The 15,609-nt window shown below is 29.4% G+C and overlaps 4 protein-coding genes and 1 long non-coding RNA gene across 6 annotated transcripts in view; 3 read left to right on the plus strand and 2 right to left on the minus strand.

Moving 5' to 3' along the window:
• The window catches only part of LOC108760909 (ankyrin repeat domain-containing protein 40), a 1,965-nt gene extending 1,336 nt beyond the window's left edge, over positions 1–629 (plus strand). The window contains exon 3 of the mRNA XM_018507189.1: positions 147–629. Within this exon, the coding sequence (XP_018362691.1) occupies positions 147–493 (347 nt within the window). The 3' untranslated portion in view covers positions 494–629. The remainder of the gene's footprint in view (positions 1–146) is intronic.
• Positions 630–1,017: 388 nt separating this feature from the next.
• On the minus strand, positions 1,018–2,721 carry LOC108760886 (ribosomal L1 domain-containing protein CG13096). 2 transcript variants are annotated; one of them, XM_018507166.1, is made up of 4 exons: positions 2,642–2,713; positions 2,118–2,470; positions 1,358–1,923; positions 1,018–1,283 (listed from the first exon to the last, which is right to left on the minus strand). In XM_018507166.1, exons 2-4 carry the CDS (start codon positions 2,378–2,380, stop codon positions 1,078–1,080), a joined length of 1,035 nt encoding a protein of 344 aa, XP_018362668.1. In that variant the 5' UTR covers positions 2,381–2,470; positions 2,642–2,713; the 3' UTR covers positions 1,018–1,077. The 2 variants fall into 2 exon arrangements, with proteins under 2 accessions (XP_018362668.1, XP_018362660.1); XM_018507158.1 differs by having other exon boundaries at positions 2,118–2,721.
• Positions 2,722–3,490: 769 nt separating this feature from the next.
• On the plus strand, positions 3,491–7,865 carry PGAP1 (GPI inositol-deacylase). The gene is made up of 11 exons (XM_018507127.1): positions 3,491–3,534; positions 3,742–3,922; positions 4,488–4,641; positions 4,748–4,852; positions 4,953–5,056; positions 5,116–5,559; positions 5,725–5,972; positions 6,048–6,473; positions 6,542–6,928; positions 7,043–7,438; positions 7,601–7,865. Exons 1-11 carry the CDS (start codon positions 3,491–3,493, stop codon positions 7,863–7,865), a joined length of 2,754 nt encoding a protein of 917 aa, XP_018362629.1.
• Positions 7,866–8,604: 739 nt separating this feature from the next.
• LOC108761228 (uncharacterized) overlaps positions 8,605–15,609 on the minus strand; it is a 21,917-nt gene continuing 14,912 nt past the window's right edge. The window contains exons 5-11 of the mRNA XM_018507646.1: positions 15,014–15,410; positions 14,400–14,613; positions 13,390–13,616; positions 9,947–10,089; positions 9,309–9,617; positions 9,031–9,233; positions 8,605–8,822 (exon numbers count right to left, since the gene is read on the minus strand). Coding sequence (XP_018363148.1) covers positions 8,637–8,822; positions 9,031–9,233; positions 9,309–9,617; positions 9,947–10,089; positions 13,390–13,616; positions 14,400–14,613; positions 15,014–15,410 — 1,679 coding nt within the window. The 3' untranslated portion in view covers positions 8,605–8,636. The remainder of the gene's footprint in view (positions 8,823–9,030; positions 9,234–9,308; positions 9,618–9,946; positions 10,090–13,389; positions 13,617–14,399; positions 14,614–15,013; positions 15,411–15,609) is intronic.
• On the plus strand, positions 10,072–14,345 carry LOC108761235 (uncharacterized). The gene is made up of 3 exons (XR_001940115.1): positions 10,072–10,531; positions 13,512–13,653; positions 14,246–14,345. It is a non-coding gene; the product is annotated as an uncharacterized LOC108761235 (long non-coding RNA).

Genomic DNA, 15,609 nt, shown 5'->3' on the forward strand with positions numbered 1-15,609 from the left:
TATATATATATATACATATATATATAATAAATTGAAACAAAATTGTTTTTAAAGGAACTATATATAGTCTATTATATACTATAGCTGCAGTAGTATGTATATATATATATATATATATATAAAATTGTATTTTAATATATTTTTAGAATTGGTACTGAAAATCCGAATTGCCAATACACCGGATTCAGATTTCATAGAGGTGGAATTACCACGAAGCGAGTTAACATATCAGGCTCTGTTGTGTCTATGTTGCAAGGAGCTAGATGTCAATTCGCATCAAATCCAGAAACTACGAAAGTTGCCCAATACTAGACTGAGGAAAGACAAAGATATTCAGAGACTTCAAAACTTTCAAGAGATTGAAGTGGTCATAGATGCGACAAATGTGTACAAGAGCATACAAAATTCTAACGGTGTCGCCAACAGTTTGCCAACATTACCCGCTAATGGATATCAAAGTATATCTAAGAAGGATCAGACTATTTTGTATTGACTATTAGTATTATGAAGGAAATGTTCCTCACAATTTCAAGTATTTGCACATAATCTAGTATATCAATAAAAAAGAAATTTGTTAAGCAATAACTGCCTTTATTAACCAAATAATGGTATCCAAGAGATAATGTCCTCTAACGTAATTATCATAATATTTAACTCTTTGAGGAGCTTTTTAATAAAATAATTTACAGAAAATCTTTTTTAAGGGTTTTTGGAAAGTTGCTGAATTTGAATCTAGCCTCAGAATTTTAAATAAAGCAAAATTAAACAAAAATAAAAATAGCATAAACAGTTTCTATTCATGAAATTTGAAAAGGCAGAGCTATGTCAATAATTTCTAAAGTAGTGTTACATGTTTATCTAATTATTTTCTTAGATACAATAATTGAACTAGAGACAATATATATATAAAAATATTTGTGAAATTTAATGTTGATTAAATTAATATTAAACTTAAATAACATATGTAATATTATATATTTAGAAAGTTTTTGTGATTATACCATTTCTTACTTTTTTTTACAAGATTTTTTAAAATACAAAGTAACAACAGAATTTCCATTTTATTGGAATTTCCGTTCAATTTTCAGTTTTTTCCTTTGTGATTTTTTTACTTGATTTATTCTTCTTGGTCCGTTCCTTTTTGAGTATGACTGTACCTTCAGGTTTAACCATGACTGTGGTATTACTTATGAATGTTGAAAGCTCTCCTTCTACATCGTGGTAAGCTTTAGGTCTCTTTGGCTGTACCGCAATTGTACTTGGATCAACAGTGTTTTTATTCTCTGAAATTCATTAATTTATTTATAGAAACAATAAATGTCGTCAATATATAAATTAAATCTATATTTCAACTTACTTAACGTCATATAAAAAGGCAATGCTAGACTGTTTGTGCCTTTCAATCGGAGCGCTCGTATGTTTGTCCAACCACCAGGATAGTTTTTAGACAATTCTTCACAAACGGCCAATACATTTTTCAAAACTCTTTTCTTTTTCATACGTGTATTCCCTACTTGCATCAAATGAGTATCGCCATGGGAATGAAGCTGCATACTGGTTTTTCTCAATGCATAATCAATCTCGTGTTTCAAGTCCTTGCTTTCCATTCTGACTGAAGTTGGTAGCTTTCGTCTTTTGGAAAAAATTTTTCCTAATAAATGGGACATATGACCAGCAATACGACCGTCAACAAGAAAGTGATCATAACTGGATAAAAGCTTTTTCTTCAATTCAAATTGATCGAATTCGGTTTTCACACGATTTATAGGTATTATCTCATTCACACGAGTGCATCCATGCTTGTCTAATAAATTTTTATAATGTTCCACCGTCGGTTCATAATCCTTTCTTCTTCCTTTTTCTAAATCACTAACGAATAAAGCTACTTCATCATCCGGGGCCACTATTGAATATGGCAACAATCTATAAAGAGAAATATAAATTTTAATTAGAAATTTGACAGAAACTTAATAATTTTTATTATGCATAAGGTATCATCATTACAAGATTTATAATCAGAAAATCTCATAAGGATCCATTGGCAATTAGAATATATAATCATGTGAAGTTTTAATAAAAAGAAAGTGAAATCTCTTAAGATCCATAAATTCACTTACATTCTCATTTGTCTACGAGGCATCTCTGGCACTCTGACACTAGTCACTTGTATAAATATCGGCCGAGCCTCCTCAGCGAGAAGATTGTTCGTCTCTTTTAACTGTTCAAGAGTCATATCCAAAATCGCAGAAATGCATTCTAGAATTTGTTTTTTCGATAGATCCTTCAAGTTGAATTCCTTTGACTCTATCGTCTCTGTCTCAGAACTCGTTCGTTTCCGCTTTCGCGTTTTCACTTGCGAATTTGAATTCTCTCGTTTCATTTTTTATGTATTGTCTATACTTAAATGTTGTATTGACTATCTGCTCTGTACACTTGACGCAATATTTCTGTTTTCTTTTTTATCCTTCTTCTATTTGATCGCGACCATGTGGTAATTACAAACGCAGTCGTTAGCATATTAATACCGTCGTGCTCAACATTATTGCATTATTTAATAATTATGGTAATTAGACAAGAATCCATTTATTCAATTATGTTGAGGAAAAAATAGTCTTAATAAAAATTTAAAAAAGTAAAATACCTTATCGCCAGTTATACACATACAAATCAATGAAAAACACGTGGTCCAACGGCTTCGACTAGATCAGCCATGATGTTTAGCCGCGCAGAAAGCGGTTAATGAACAATGGGTGCATTCAGTACTACACCCGCTCACTGAGCGCTCAGTGAGCTCTTGCATTTGATTGGCATATTCCATTAGATCTAAAAATATACACCAATTAGATATAAGAGCTCACTGAGCGCTCAGTGAGCGGTTGTAGTACTGTATGCACCCATAGATTAACTTTAATCTGGGTTCAACTTACTCTTCGTCTTTTTCTAGTTCTAAAGATTAGAAAAATAGGAAGAGTTTGAACCAAGATTAAAGTTAATCTACATTGGTGGAAATGGGCACTAATGCTACAAATGCTTCAAAGCATTTTTTAATTGGTCAATTAGTAAAATTCTTTCTTCCAATTGGTCAATAAAACGTTTCGAAGCATTTGTAGCGTTAAGTGGACCGCACCTTTAATCGATCGATTAATGGTCGCGTTCAGTAGACTCAACTGTTGTGGAGCGGATCTGTGAGCATTCGCTGCTATTGATGTATTCTTCTAGATCATCCAATAGCAGCTAGCGCTCACGGATCCACTCCACGACAGTTGAGTCTGCTGAACGCGTCCAATGTCAACCGTGATTGGTCAATTCTGTTGAACAGCAAATGCGATTGGTCAGTTCCAAAATAAAACAATCAGTCGCTGGCGCTCTCGGCGTTTCTGCGTTGAAAATGAGATATAAAAGCAGTTCTATGATGCGCTGCGCATGCGTCAAATTTTATTCGAATTGGCGTTTTTTTTAATATTGAAAGAAATTATAACCTATAGTCCCAATGAAGGTCGATGAATCCGACGGAAGTAATAGGAATCTATCCTGGTATATACTTTTTATTTTTATAAGATATCTTTATGTATTTCAGCGAATTGATTAAGTTTCTGTACTTTCTATTCTTTATATAACTTTAATTTTATTATTCAAATTGTAATCTATGAAAAATTCCTTCTAACGGTTTCAAAGGATAGAAATGTCAGTATTAAACCGGTCAGTGTGTTAAAGCAAATAATAAATATTTTCTACTTAAAGGTTTGATAGAGGACAGATACTCAAAATGATTTCTTTTAAATGGTTAATTATCTACGGTTCGCTAGCACCATTTTTTATTATGATCACTCTGCTGTACGTTCTCGGGGTTACAAGATATGTGACTGACTTTGAGGAGAATACTTGTGAAATGACGTATATGTTTGAGTACCCGCAATATGTGGTATGTGGACTTGTAAATCATACATGATACTAGTTTTTATGAACTATTGGAGATAGCCTGCTATAAGAATAGAGATTATACTTTAATCCATTTTAATACATGTATCTAGAACCCTAAGTTTGTTTTTTATTAATGTACTAGATTGAACTAGAATTTTCCTTTTTGTCTTTGTCAAATTTTGAATATATACCTATTTAAATAAGAAGTATATATTGATTTAATTATAAAAAACAGACCTCTAATCTATTAAGGGTCAGTTGTTCCACCTTTTGGTAAATTTTATCTGTTGGGTAAGTAGCAAGATTACTCGATCACATGCGTGGATTACCAGATTTACCTCACAGGTAAAATTTACTAAAAGGTGGAACAACTGGCCCTAAGTGGTATTAAGTTTGCTTTTTTCAATTAGACTTATCAAATATCTTACTTCATTTTTCCATCAGAACATGAAGAAATGATAACAAGTTTTTTATTTATTAAATATAAAAACAAAGAATATTTTTAGTGGAATGCTAAATATGTATAAATTTTTTTATGAATTTTTAAATAACTTATTATATTTCAGAAAATATCTTTAAAAAACGATATTGAAGCGAAATATCCACGGTTTGGATTATATGCTTATGGAGAAGGCATTCTAACTGAAAAATTGAGAAGAATGCATTTTTCTGGTATACCAGTTCTTTTCATACCAGGCAATGCTGGTTCTCACGAGCAAGGTTTATATTTAATAATATATTAGCGACTTAGTTTGATATGACAGATTTTTATTATTTCAAAACAGATCTTCAGAAGTCTACTTATATTTTTTTTCTTTTATTTTAGTACGATCTATTGCTTCAGTAAGTTTAAGAAAAAGCCGCACAGCTTCCTTCCACTTTGACTTTTTTACTGTTTCATTCAGTAAGGATTATTCTGCATTGTATGGAGGTATGACAAAAAAATAATAAAAAGATATTTAAAAAATTATTAATATATTGATACCTGTGTACATAATATCAACTGCTGTTGTAATTTTTATTAATGCTAGGTGTACTTATGGAACAAACTGAGTATGTCTCACATTGTATAAAGGCAATACTAGCGTTGTATAAGGGCAGAATGGACAATGTTGTATTAATTGGTCATTCTATGGTAAGAAATACAGATATGTGCTATAAAGAATGATTGAAATTTACTGGCATTACTTTCAGGGTGGTATTATAGCAAAAGGAGCTCTATTATTAGCACCAAATATGAACGCATCATTAGCAAATATGATAATAAATTTGGCTACTCCTCATACTCCCTTCTTAGTTTTTGATAGTGTCTTTGCAAATTATTATTATGAATTAGAAAGACATTTGCATAAAATTAAGGATGCAGGAGTAAAGATAGTGTCAGTTGGAGGTGGACCACGTGATATACTTGTACCTTCTATCGCAGCTTTCGATCGTATGGCGGATATAAATGTTCTTTCCACGAGTGTACCATGTGTTTGGAAATCCACAGATCATTTAAGTATTCTATGGTGTAAACAATTAGTATTTGTAATTGTGCGGTCGCTATTTGATTCTGTGAATCAGTTGGAAAAACCGCCTAAAATTACATCAAATCCTGATTTAAAAATGAAGTCCTTATCTTATCACTTCTTAAAAGTAAGTAATTATTATAGATGCTAAAATCAGGATTTAATCAACTCAGTTACTTATATATAATATCGCACAGTCACACAAAAAGATATTTAATAATCATAAATTTTGGAATTGCTAAAATATTAAGTGCTAAAATAAATTAATGAATTTTAATGTATAAAATTTCAGCACACTTCTGGCAAAAAAATGTATAATTATCCAGATAAAGTTCGATTTGAAACCGACGCTGAATGGATGAGTGTACCTCAACAGTATGTCTGGAATAATAATGGAATTAAAAGATCATCCGTTATATATCTTGCGGTGGAATTATTTCACAAATCTGACTTCTTAACCATTGATACAATAAATTTACAAAGCAAGGATTGGCTGTTCGTATGCTCAGCATTAAAAAAACAAGAGCAAAAAAGAATTTGGTAATATTGAATTATATACTTCTATCATGAAAGAAATTATTATTTATTAATAAGTTTAATATATGTATTTTTCAGTGAATGGGGTTGGAGTTTGACAAATAAAACAAGAATTTTACCCGATCCTTTATATCGAGCGAGAAGGACTGTTGATTTAAATCTAAGAGAGATAAAATATCCACACATTACTCATGCCGTTGTAAAATTAACTCCCGATGATTTGGAGAAACAACTTACAGTCAATTTTGATTCCTATTTTTATAATAATCGAATGGAATCTACAAGAAATAGATTCATACATCCTAAATATCTCTTTGGTTTTCGTGGACCTAATTTAATTGAAACTGTCAAGGGAAGTATAAGATATTATATAACACTTCCCAACATCATAGACGCAGTCACAATCGAGTTCAAATCGCCGAATTGTGTTAAACATCATGCCATTGTCGAGTTAGTAGAATCATCGAATGTAGGATCGACTCAATTGGAAATCTTTACGAATACGTAAGTGTATTTCATAATAAATCGAGCTTTGTATAAGCTCTTTTTACATATATTTAATTACAATGCAGAGACGATGGTCCGAAAACGATGAAAATGCAGACTCTCTATGGACGTCCCAATGATACAGCAAGTTTAAGAATGACATTAGAACCAGAATGCATTTATATGATTAATATTCAACCTGGAGGAATCATCGATAAAATTTCGTGTAGAGTACGGGATCGGTGGCCATTGCTTTACACAGCCATTATTAGTTTACTCCTTCTTATTATTTCTTTAAGGGTACATTGCAATTCAGATGTGCTACCGACAATAATCATTACCATAATATTATCCTTTGTCTTCAGTGTTACTTACGAAACTGTCATCGCTTTATGTATTATTGGTATATCTGCCGTCGGTGTATGTTTCTCCGTTATATTTCTTGGTTCTGTTGCACATGGAATAGCTGTCAGGTACAGTTCTTTTATTTATACTAAAATAAAAATATTCTCTTGTATTTAATTGCATATTGAAAAAATGGTCAAATTGATGGATTAAAATATTTTTCTAAGTCATATTCTTTGTAGGTTCTTAGCACGTGCAATAGCGTTCTCAATAACATGGTCAGATTGGTTATTGAGTGGTTTAAATCAGCTTCCATATATTACAACTTTTTTCATACAATCTCTAATTCCAATAACATGCGCAGCTCTTAGTATGCTCATTTCGGTATTTCTTCACTTTTTAAAATTAACAAGGATGTACGAAGATTATTTAGAGGACATATTATTGGCCCCACTCCAACATTTCAATTTATTTAAACGTTGGAAGAATGCAAAAAGTGAAGGAGAAAATGATCAGTTAAATACTAGTCAGAAAAGTATCGGTCAAGAGATATACAATCGCCTTCTCCTATTTCTGTTGTATAGTTTTGCTGCAATCCCAGCAATTCCATCTGTCCTAGTTTGGGCAAAAAATTTCAGGTATGTATTAAAATTCTCGATTTAACATCAAATTGTGATAGAAGCGAAAAGTATAATCAATTAATCATACTTTAATGTAACTATAATGAGAAAACAGGACTCTTAAAATCAAAATTAAATTTCATAAAAATTAGTTAACAAAAATAGACATACTTATTACAGCTACGATATGAGACTCTCCACAGAAGATCCTGTCCATATAGTAAGTTGGATAATATTGGCTGGGTGCAGTACATTAGGTATCGTACAGATTTCTCCTAAGCACAAAGGATACCGTTCGCTTATATTAAGTAATATATTACGTTTCACGAGTTGGGTTATTCTTTCTATGACTGCAGCTCCGCGTCCATCCTTTTATCAGTGGTGTATGCCACCCATTATTGCCACAGTAGTAACGTTCATCGCACTAAATTCTATGATTCCTTAAGAAAATTAAATTTAATTGAAATACTAATTGACAAAAATTATATTAATAGTTCACAATAATTTTTTGGTAGAAATATGTTTACATACAGTTTTTCTTACTGTTTATCATTAATTTTGTAAATTTTCCTGGTTGTGGCAATACTATTAAAATTTATGTCACACGTTTCTAATATTATTACAAATTAAACGGTAACTACATGTTAGGACATATAAGTATTATCAGGAGACACGGTAGTGTCTCGGCGCCAAGACAAGCGGCATCGACACTACCGCGTACTTTACGCGAGACCGCGAGTGTTGCGGGGATTTTATATAACAGTAATCAAAAAAGTATAATATAAATATAATCATGTAAGTGTAATCTTATAAAGCAAATAAGATGGAATTTCCTTTAAAGTAGATTGTTTAGCATAGTACATCAGCATTGTACATCAATAATAATTGTGAGATAAAAAATATTTATAACTGTAATGCACATAAAAACTTAGATCTTATGTGACTTATTGTGATATATGTGATATAATATAAAATAATTCTTAAGATTATATAATTTATTAGACAAAAATTTAATGTTTTGTTTACAATATTTAATATATAATATAATTTAATTATATTAGTTATATTATTTTTGTTATTATCTTATACGTTTATTTCTATAACGGTAATAACAAAAAACCTTAAATATATATGCATGTTTTTTTTTACATAATTACTTAGAATCTCTAGTATTTCATTTTATTTATATATATATATATACATTTGTTTCTAAAGTTTATTCTACAGATGTATTTCCAATGTCTGTATTCTGCACACTATACACACATATCTGCTTTTTAGTAATGGGATGTATTCCATAATTTGCAACTATGCCCATTTGATGTTGAAGAAAATCTGTTGTTTTTGCTGCTAAAGTTTTGTTATTTGCATGTACTTCTGGATGTTGCATGAAATCACTTAGCTAGAAAAATAATAGAAGTTTATAAATTGAAACAATTATGCAACACTTAGGGATATAGATGCTGCACATTAGTATCGCAACACAGTTCAATTTTATATCAAATATATATATTTGCAGATTTTGTTAAGATCATGTATAAATTTAAAACAAATATAATTCTTGCGATTTTTGGCAATGTAAGAAAAAAATCTTGTAGTATAACATTTACCTTCATCCATTTGCATTCTGAAATCTCCCGTTTACATCTATCAATTTCAAAATTTTGAGGTGTTAAGTACGCAATCATATATATATCCGAGCATCCAAAAGAATAATCATGCCCGTGTCTGAAAGATATTAAACATTTGAAATCTGCCTGAATTCCTGTTTCTTCTAAAACTTCTCTCTTGGCTGCTGTTTCAATATCTTCTCCTGACAATATAAATATATATGTTGTCTATATAAAATAGTAAACTAATATATGCACAGTGTTTTATATTAAGCTACCTGGTTCTACATAGCCTCCTGGAAGTTTCCAACTTGTTTTAGTAGGAGCATATTTTTCTTTAATGACAAGAATTTCACTAGTATTCTTATTGAACACAAACGCACCAACACCTAAGTATGTATGTGCATATTTTGGGACATTACATTCCTCGTTAGTAGGCAACCAACGATATAACATAACATATTCTTCTTTGGAATGATGAAAAATGAAACCATGCCCTGTTAATATCGGAACCCATTCGGTATGCGGTATGTGCACACGAAACCATATAGTGCGTCTTTTATCCTTTATCCATTGCTCCAAAGAATCTATAAAGATATTTATAAATTATATGTGTGTTATTTCTTATGATTTCTAAAATATATTCTGCTATAATATATCAAATTTATTTCTTTACATAATATCCTTTTAATGAGATAACAAACATGGAATATGAGAACTCAATGAAGAAATAATTTTAACTTATAAATGTATACTTTGCAAGTAAAGTTTAGCAAATTTGAAAAGAAAATTATTGACTAATTTTTTTTATAATGCAGTCTCATATATATATATATATATATATATATACAGGGTGGGGAAAAAGTATGGAAGCAAACAATTATTTCCGAAACTATTCATTTTAATGCGTCTCTACCTTTAAGACGCTGTGCAAATATTTTATTGTCGCAGGCCTCCTCAACGGAATCGATTGTAATGCCATTATAGTGATCTTTATGACCTTTGAAGATTCGTTGTGCCATTACCGCGTCTAATGTACTTATTTGTCCGATACGTGTGCTGTGCGAAAGAAGAACGGTTGAGTTTCGCGTCGTCAATGTTCTTGAAACGCGCAGCAGTATCGTGTTCTGCATCAGGTACTTCACGATCGAATGATCGAATCTCAGCGCGAAAATTATCATCAAGTCAAGCGGCCATTGCACGATTTTACTCATGAATTGATAACGGGAGTAAAGATTATCAGAATACATGCGTCGCGATCATACGTAAGCGACGTATCGGCAATTTTTTCTCATTTCTTTGTGTCTGTTTACATTGTCATTCAGTAGCAACATAACCTCAACTAAAATTGTAAAATCGGATCCGCTTCTCTAAAAATATTACCGAGATAAGTTCTATTTCAAATTGATAATTCAACGTGAACGCCATGTAATAAAGCATCATTTCTGCGCATGAAATGTTAATGACATCACAAATCAAACGATGTCACGTAACGACGAACGTAAGTTTACATAATAAAGAATTTCTATGTAAAGTAAATATATTTAATATCGCCTCTTTACCTACAATAATTTCGTAAATTTATGTGTTTTTATACATAGAATATATTCCAAGAAGGAAAATTGTCGTTTAAATCTTGTTTTTTTTTTCTTATAATTTCAAAGCTTTTTGATGTCAGTAAGTTAGAAAATAATAATTTAATGATAATTTGCTTATTCTCTGCTTTAATTAATTAAAAATAAAAATAAAAATTATTCTCTTATGTAAATTATAGCAAAGAGTTTTTGTGATCAAAATTTATACCTCTTTTATTCTTTTTATATGAACCTTAAAAAGCTTTGAAATATAGAGAAGGTCGTGAGACATGAATGGTGATTTTCCTTCTCAGAATATATTTTACATGCAAATAAATATAAATTTAAATTTAAACTATATAAATTTACATGTATAAAACATACAGGAAAATCGAAAATAGGACCACTACATTTATTTAATTATTCACGTAAACACGTACAAAAAAATATATAATAATACCTAGTAAGAAATTTTTCATGCATGAATATATAAATATGTATAAACATACATAACATGTATAAATATTTATAAAGATATATAATTATGTATGAGATATGTTTATACATGTTCATACATCCTTCTTTCATTTGTAAAATTATTTTTTAGTGTACTAAAAATAATAATAATGAGAAAGTATAAAAAATTTTCGCATTGTTTGTTTTAGAAAAAATCAAATTTGGAGAAATGTAAAAAACTGTTCATATATAATTGCATGTAAAATTATACATAGTTATGTATGAGCAAATTTTGTTGCATTTTTTCCAAACTTGATTTTTTCTAAAACAAATAATACGAAAATTGTCCCATTAACTATTTTTGATGTTGTCTTAATATTATTATTATTTTTAGTATACTAAAAAGTATTTCAAAAGAAAGTTATATGGACATTTTTCATATTTAATTATATATGATTATGAACATTTATGCATATTTAGGTATGTTTATACATATTTATACATATTGATGTATAAAAAATTTTTTATCGGGTAGTTTTGGAGGAACTTATATATGATATTAATTGTTGCGTCATAAATATGAATTTTTATTTATAAAGTATATAATAAATATAATAATAAATTATGAATTTTTAATACTGTGTTAAGAACTAATTATATTTATGCAGAGTGATTTAAGGATGTATTAAATGTACAGTCCCTGCAAAGAAAATTAAATTTGGAAGTATGTTTAATATTTACACCTCAAATAAACTATTATATATACATACGAAAGTTATGTGAATAAGATTTTATTTTTGTTTAATAACACATTTTTGTAGTTTATTTAATTTGTTATTATTTTTATTAAAAATTAAAATTTAAAAATGATTAAAAAATTACGTTTTTTTTTATAAGCTTTTTTTCTAATTTAAATATTCAAAATAATTTATGCAGTTTTATTGCGATTCACTGATTAGTGATAGTTATAGAGATATTGAACAAATAAATATTTCGTTTATTTACACATAAACACACACACACACACACGCGCACACATACGCACACGCACAGAGAAGACAACTATATTTCATCACAATGTAACTCTACGTAAATAATCTTGAATATAACTTAATATATAACTTATATCAAAAAATTGAGATTTTTATTATTTATTTTATAATACATTTTTATATATTTTTATTAGAGCGGATTAAAAAAGTAATAACTATTTATAAATAACTTATGATCCAGATAGTGAACCATCATCAAATTTGTCGTATTATTTTTAAACATAGTTTGGAATAATTTGTAATTTTTTCATAATTTTATTATTATATTAAAAATATGTGTAACACATTCTTAACAAATTTATATCAATACGTATAAGATTTCGAGCCTCCGAAATCTTAATAACGAACAAAAAACCACGATAATTTAAAAAATAAATATCTTTAACGTATTTGGAGTCTTTAAATGAGAAAATAATCTTAGCATATACAGGGTGTCCCAAAATGACCGCCAAATATTTCGTGTGCTGATAGAATCGCCGACTAAACTGAGTCGAAAAATCCTCTACCATTTTGCGATTTTCGTAATAGTTAACAAGATATTAATTACTAAAAATCGTTGAACTGATTTTCAATAATTTTTTTACTCGAGTATTATAAACTTTACAGAAAAACAGCAAGAGAAAAAAATTGTTTATTTTCTTCTCACAGAGCTCTAAGAATGTTTTCATAATTTTTATCAATTTTTTTATTACTGCATTTTCTTATATATTAGCAACTATTTTTACCAACATGAGAAAATGCAGTATTAACAAATCTTGAAAAAATTCTCAGAACTCTATGAGAAGAAAACAAACAATTTTTGTCACTTGTTTTTTTGTTAAAGATTGATAGTGTACTTGAATAAAAAATTGTTGAAAATCAATAATAGGCAATTTTTAGTAATTAATATTATCCTAACTATTGCGAAAATTGATAAAGGATTTTTTGACTCAGTTTATTTCGCTGTACGAGCACACAAAATATTTAGCAGTTTTAGGACATCCTACGTATGTATATTTTCATTTTTCACTTATGAAAACGGAAAATATTTATACATAAATTCTAGGACGTAAAAACGACGAATTATTATAAATGAAAGGCCGGAATAACATTATTAAATTTAGAACAGTAAGCTTTTTCTTATATTCTTATTTAATATCGTCAATACAAACCACATCATAAATAATAATTATTATAAACTTTACTCAGTTATATTTACGTATCAATTTGCAATATGTGCTACGTATCAATTAATATAGTATTAAAGTCATAAGTTTAAAAAACTTTTTCCGACAAATTCGTATATCTTCGGACAATTTTGTTCAGCCGCCATTTTGAAAGCCACCACATTATTTGTTTCTGTGCTTCGGTTGTAATTGTTCAACAAATGAATCGTCATAGCGTTTTTCTCTATTTTCAGCATTTCTTTCGTTCTTGTTTTGTTTGTGTGAACTTCCCGCGAATCAGGAAATGACGGATAAAACTTCTCCGGTGGGTAGATCGTAAACCGCCGACATTCCTTGTCCTGCGAACCATATACATGGAAAGATTTGTCTAATAAGGTAATATTCATGTAACGTAAAATGATTTCTGTTACGATTCTTTTCGTACACATATCAATCTATTGTAATTTAAATTTGGCGAAAAGTTTTCTTAGAATCCTTCATATAATTTTTTAGAATTCTATATAATTACATAATTTTTTAGAAAAATTCCTGAGATATTTTAATACAAAATTGCAACATTTTTCCAGAATTCTTTACATATGAATTTTGAAACATTTTAAAATCTTTCATTCTATCATAAATAATTTATAAAATTTGGAATACATTTAAGGATATTTTTCAGAAATTTAAATTATAAATATTCTGAACAATATATTATACAGAGATATAAAAATTTTTTACCAGAGGTTTCATTAGTTATGCATATCAATTGTATGATGCGTCCTAACGTGACAAGATTTGTTAATCCAATGACCATGCAAACGATAACAAATGGCTGCGTTCAGCAGAAAAGGCAGCCTTGCAACTATTATAAAGCAGCTTTTCTTCTGTACGCAGCTAATATATATAATAAAATAGTTTTATAGTTTAAATTATAGAATTCAAATTTAGATTTGTTTTATATAACATTTTTAAATTTAAATTATAGAGAGAAAGAGAAAGAAAAATGTGAAACTGAGGATGAGAGTGAGAAACCATGCAAGAAAGAGACAGAAATATTATACGTCATGAAGTAATGAAGCACGCTGACGAAAGTGACTTATTTACTAACAATAAATGAACCAATTCGTTATCCTACTCACGTTTCGCTGATAACAGAGTTTCCATACGGCTTCGGTTATAACTCTTGTGATATTGTGTCGTAAATAGCTATTTGCATTTGTACTTTTAATAATTTCCATACAAGCGTCGATAAAGTTTCTTCCAAAATTTGTACTCGTGTCGACGCCAAATACACCGACATCCATGTCTTGATTGTCTTGCACGCCCGCAAAAGTAGTTAGCTTATCCAGTGATCTAAATATAAATTTTAATTTATTTACTTAAATCTAAATGTGTTTATATGCTATTATTTAATTGTTGCAGCGAATTTGGTAGACGCTGATACTGACACTTATCTATTCGTACACATTGGAATCATGACATTTTGAATCTCACAGAGTTTAAAACTAATATTTATAATTAATTTTTATATATGAAATCGTTAAGTACAAATTTAAGGTGTTACAAGAACCGTATCTTAGACATTATAACAGATAATCGGTTTTGAAGTAAGAACTGACTATAACATATGTTGATTCAAGATATATCGTTACTTGTCAACAAAAAATTTATTAGAAAATTATCAGTCAATTTCGTCTACCGTTGCTGAATTTACTTTGAAGCCTTGAAGATAAGAGATAATAGTCCAACTCACGTCAGCACCACGCTGTTCAAATTCAACGACACACCGCCAAACTTCCACAGTGTCAACATCCGGACATAATCATGAAAGTCTTTATGTAGCCAATCGTGATTCTCCCATAATCTATGGATATTTGCCCAGAACCAGTCTTCTATTGGCGTATCGATAATGTATGTAGACAAACGTATTCTCCTTATATACACGTTATCATAGGTTTCTAAGATTTTGATGTATCTCTTAGACTTCTCAGAAAACTGCTCCGTCGCGAAGAAAAGCAAGAAGACATTCAAATTGCGATTGTTTCTAGCCGACGATTCTACGGCGCACGCTTGTTGAGGTGTAAGATTCGGCGATGAACACGTGGTCTCATGGAAGAATATGCATCTACTTGGTATCAACATTTGTTCGTCTAAATTAAGAAAAAATTAAGAAAAAAAGATATAATGAAAAAGAAATTGAAATAATTTAGTTCTTAAAGTGTTTAAACAGAAAGTAATTAAAAACATGTGATTCTCGGGAATTCTTTATACATTATTATTATTTTTTTTTAAAGTAATGATAAAACAAATTTTATTAACACAAACTATATATATATATATATATATATA

This window comes from Trachymyrmex cornetzi, unplaced genomic scaffold (genome assembly GCF_001594075.2).
Source record: "Trachymyrmex cornetzi isolate Tcor2-1 unplaced genomic scaffold, Tcor1.1 scaffold109, whole genome shotgun sequence".
In the NCBI taxonomy this organism is placed as follows: Eukaryota; Metazoa; Arthropoda; class Insecta; order Hymenoptera; family Formicidae; genus Trachymyrmex; species Trachymyrmex cornetzi.

What these genes read in the sequence shown, in the direction of transcription:
- PGAP1 (XM_018507127.1), top strand. Translation starts at nt 3,491, where the DNA reads ATGAAGGTCGATGAATCCGACGGAAGTAATAGGAATCTATCCTG. An exon ending in TTATTCTGCATTGTATGGAG is followed by an intron (nt 4,853 to 4,952) that starts GTATGACAAAAA and finishes TATTAATGCTAG; the next exon opens with GTGTACTTATGGAACAAACT. An exon ending in GCACATGGAATAGCTGTCAG is followed by an intron (nt 6,929 to 7,042) that starts GTACAGTTCTTT and finishes TATTCTTTGTAG; the next exon opens with GTTCTTAGCACGTGCAATAG.
- LOC108760886 (XM_018507158.1), bottom strand. Translation starts at nt 2,380, where the DNA reads ATGAAACGAGAGAATTCAAATTCGCAAGTGAAAACGCGAAAGCGGAAA. An exon ending in CCTCGTAGACAAATGAGAAT is followed by an intron (nt 1,924 to 2,117) that starts GTAAGTGAATTT and finishes TTCTCTTTATAG; the next exon opens with ATTGTTGCCATATTCAATAG. An exon ending in GCCTTTTTATATGACGTTAA is followed by an intron (nt 1,284 to 1,357) that starts GTAAGTTGAAAT and finishes AATGAATTTCAG; the next exon opens with AGAATAAAAACACTGTTGAT.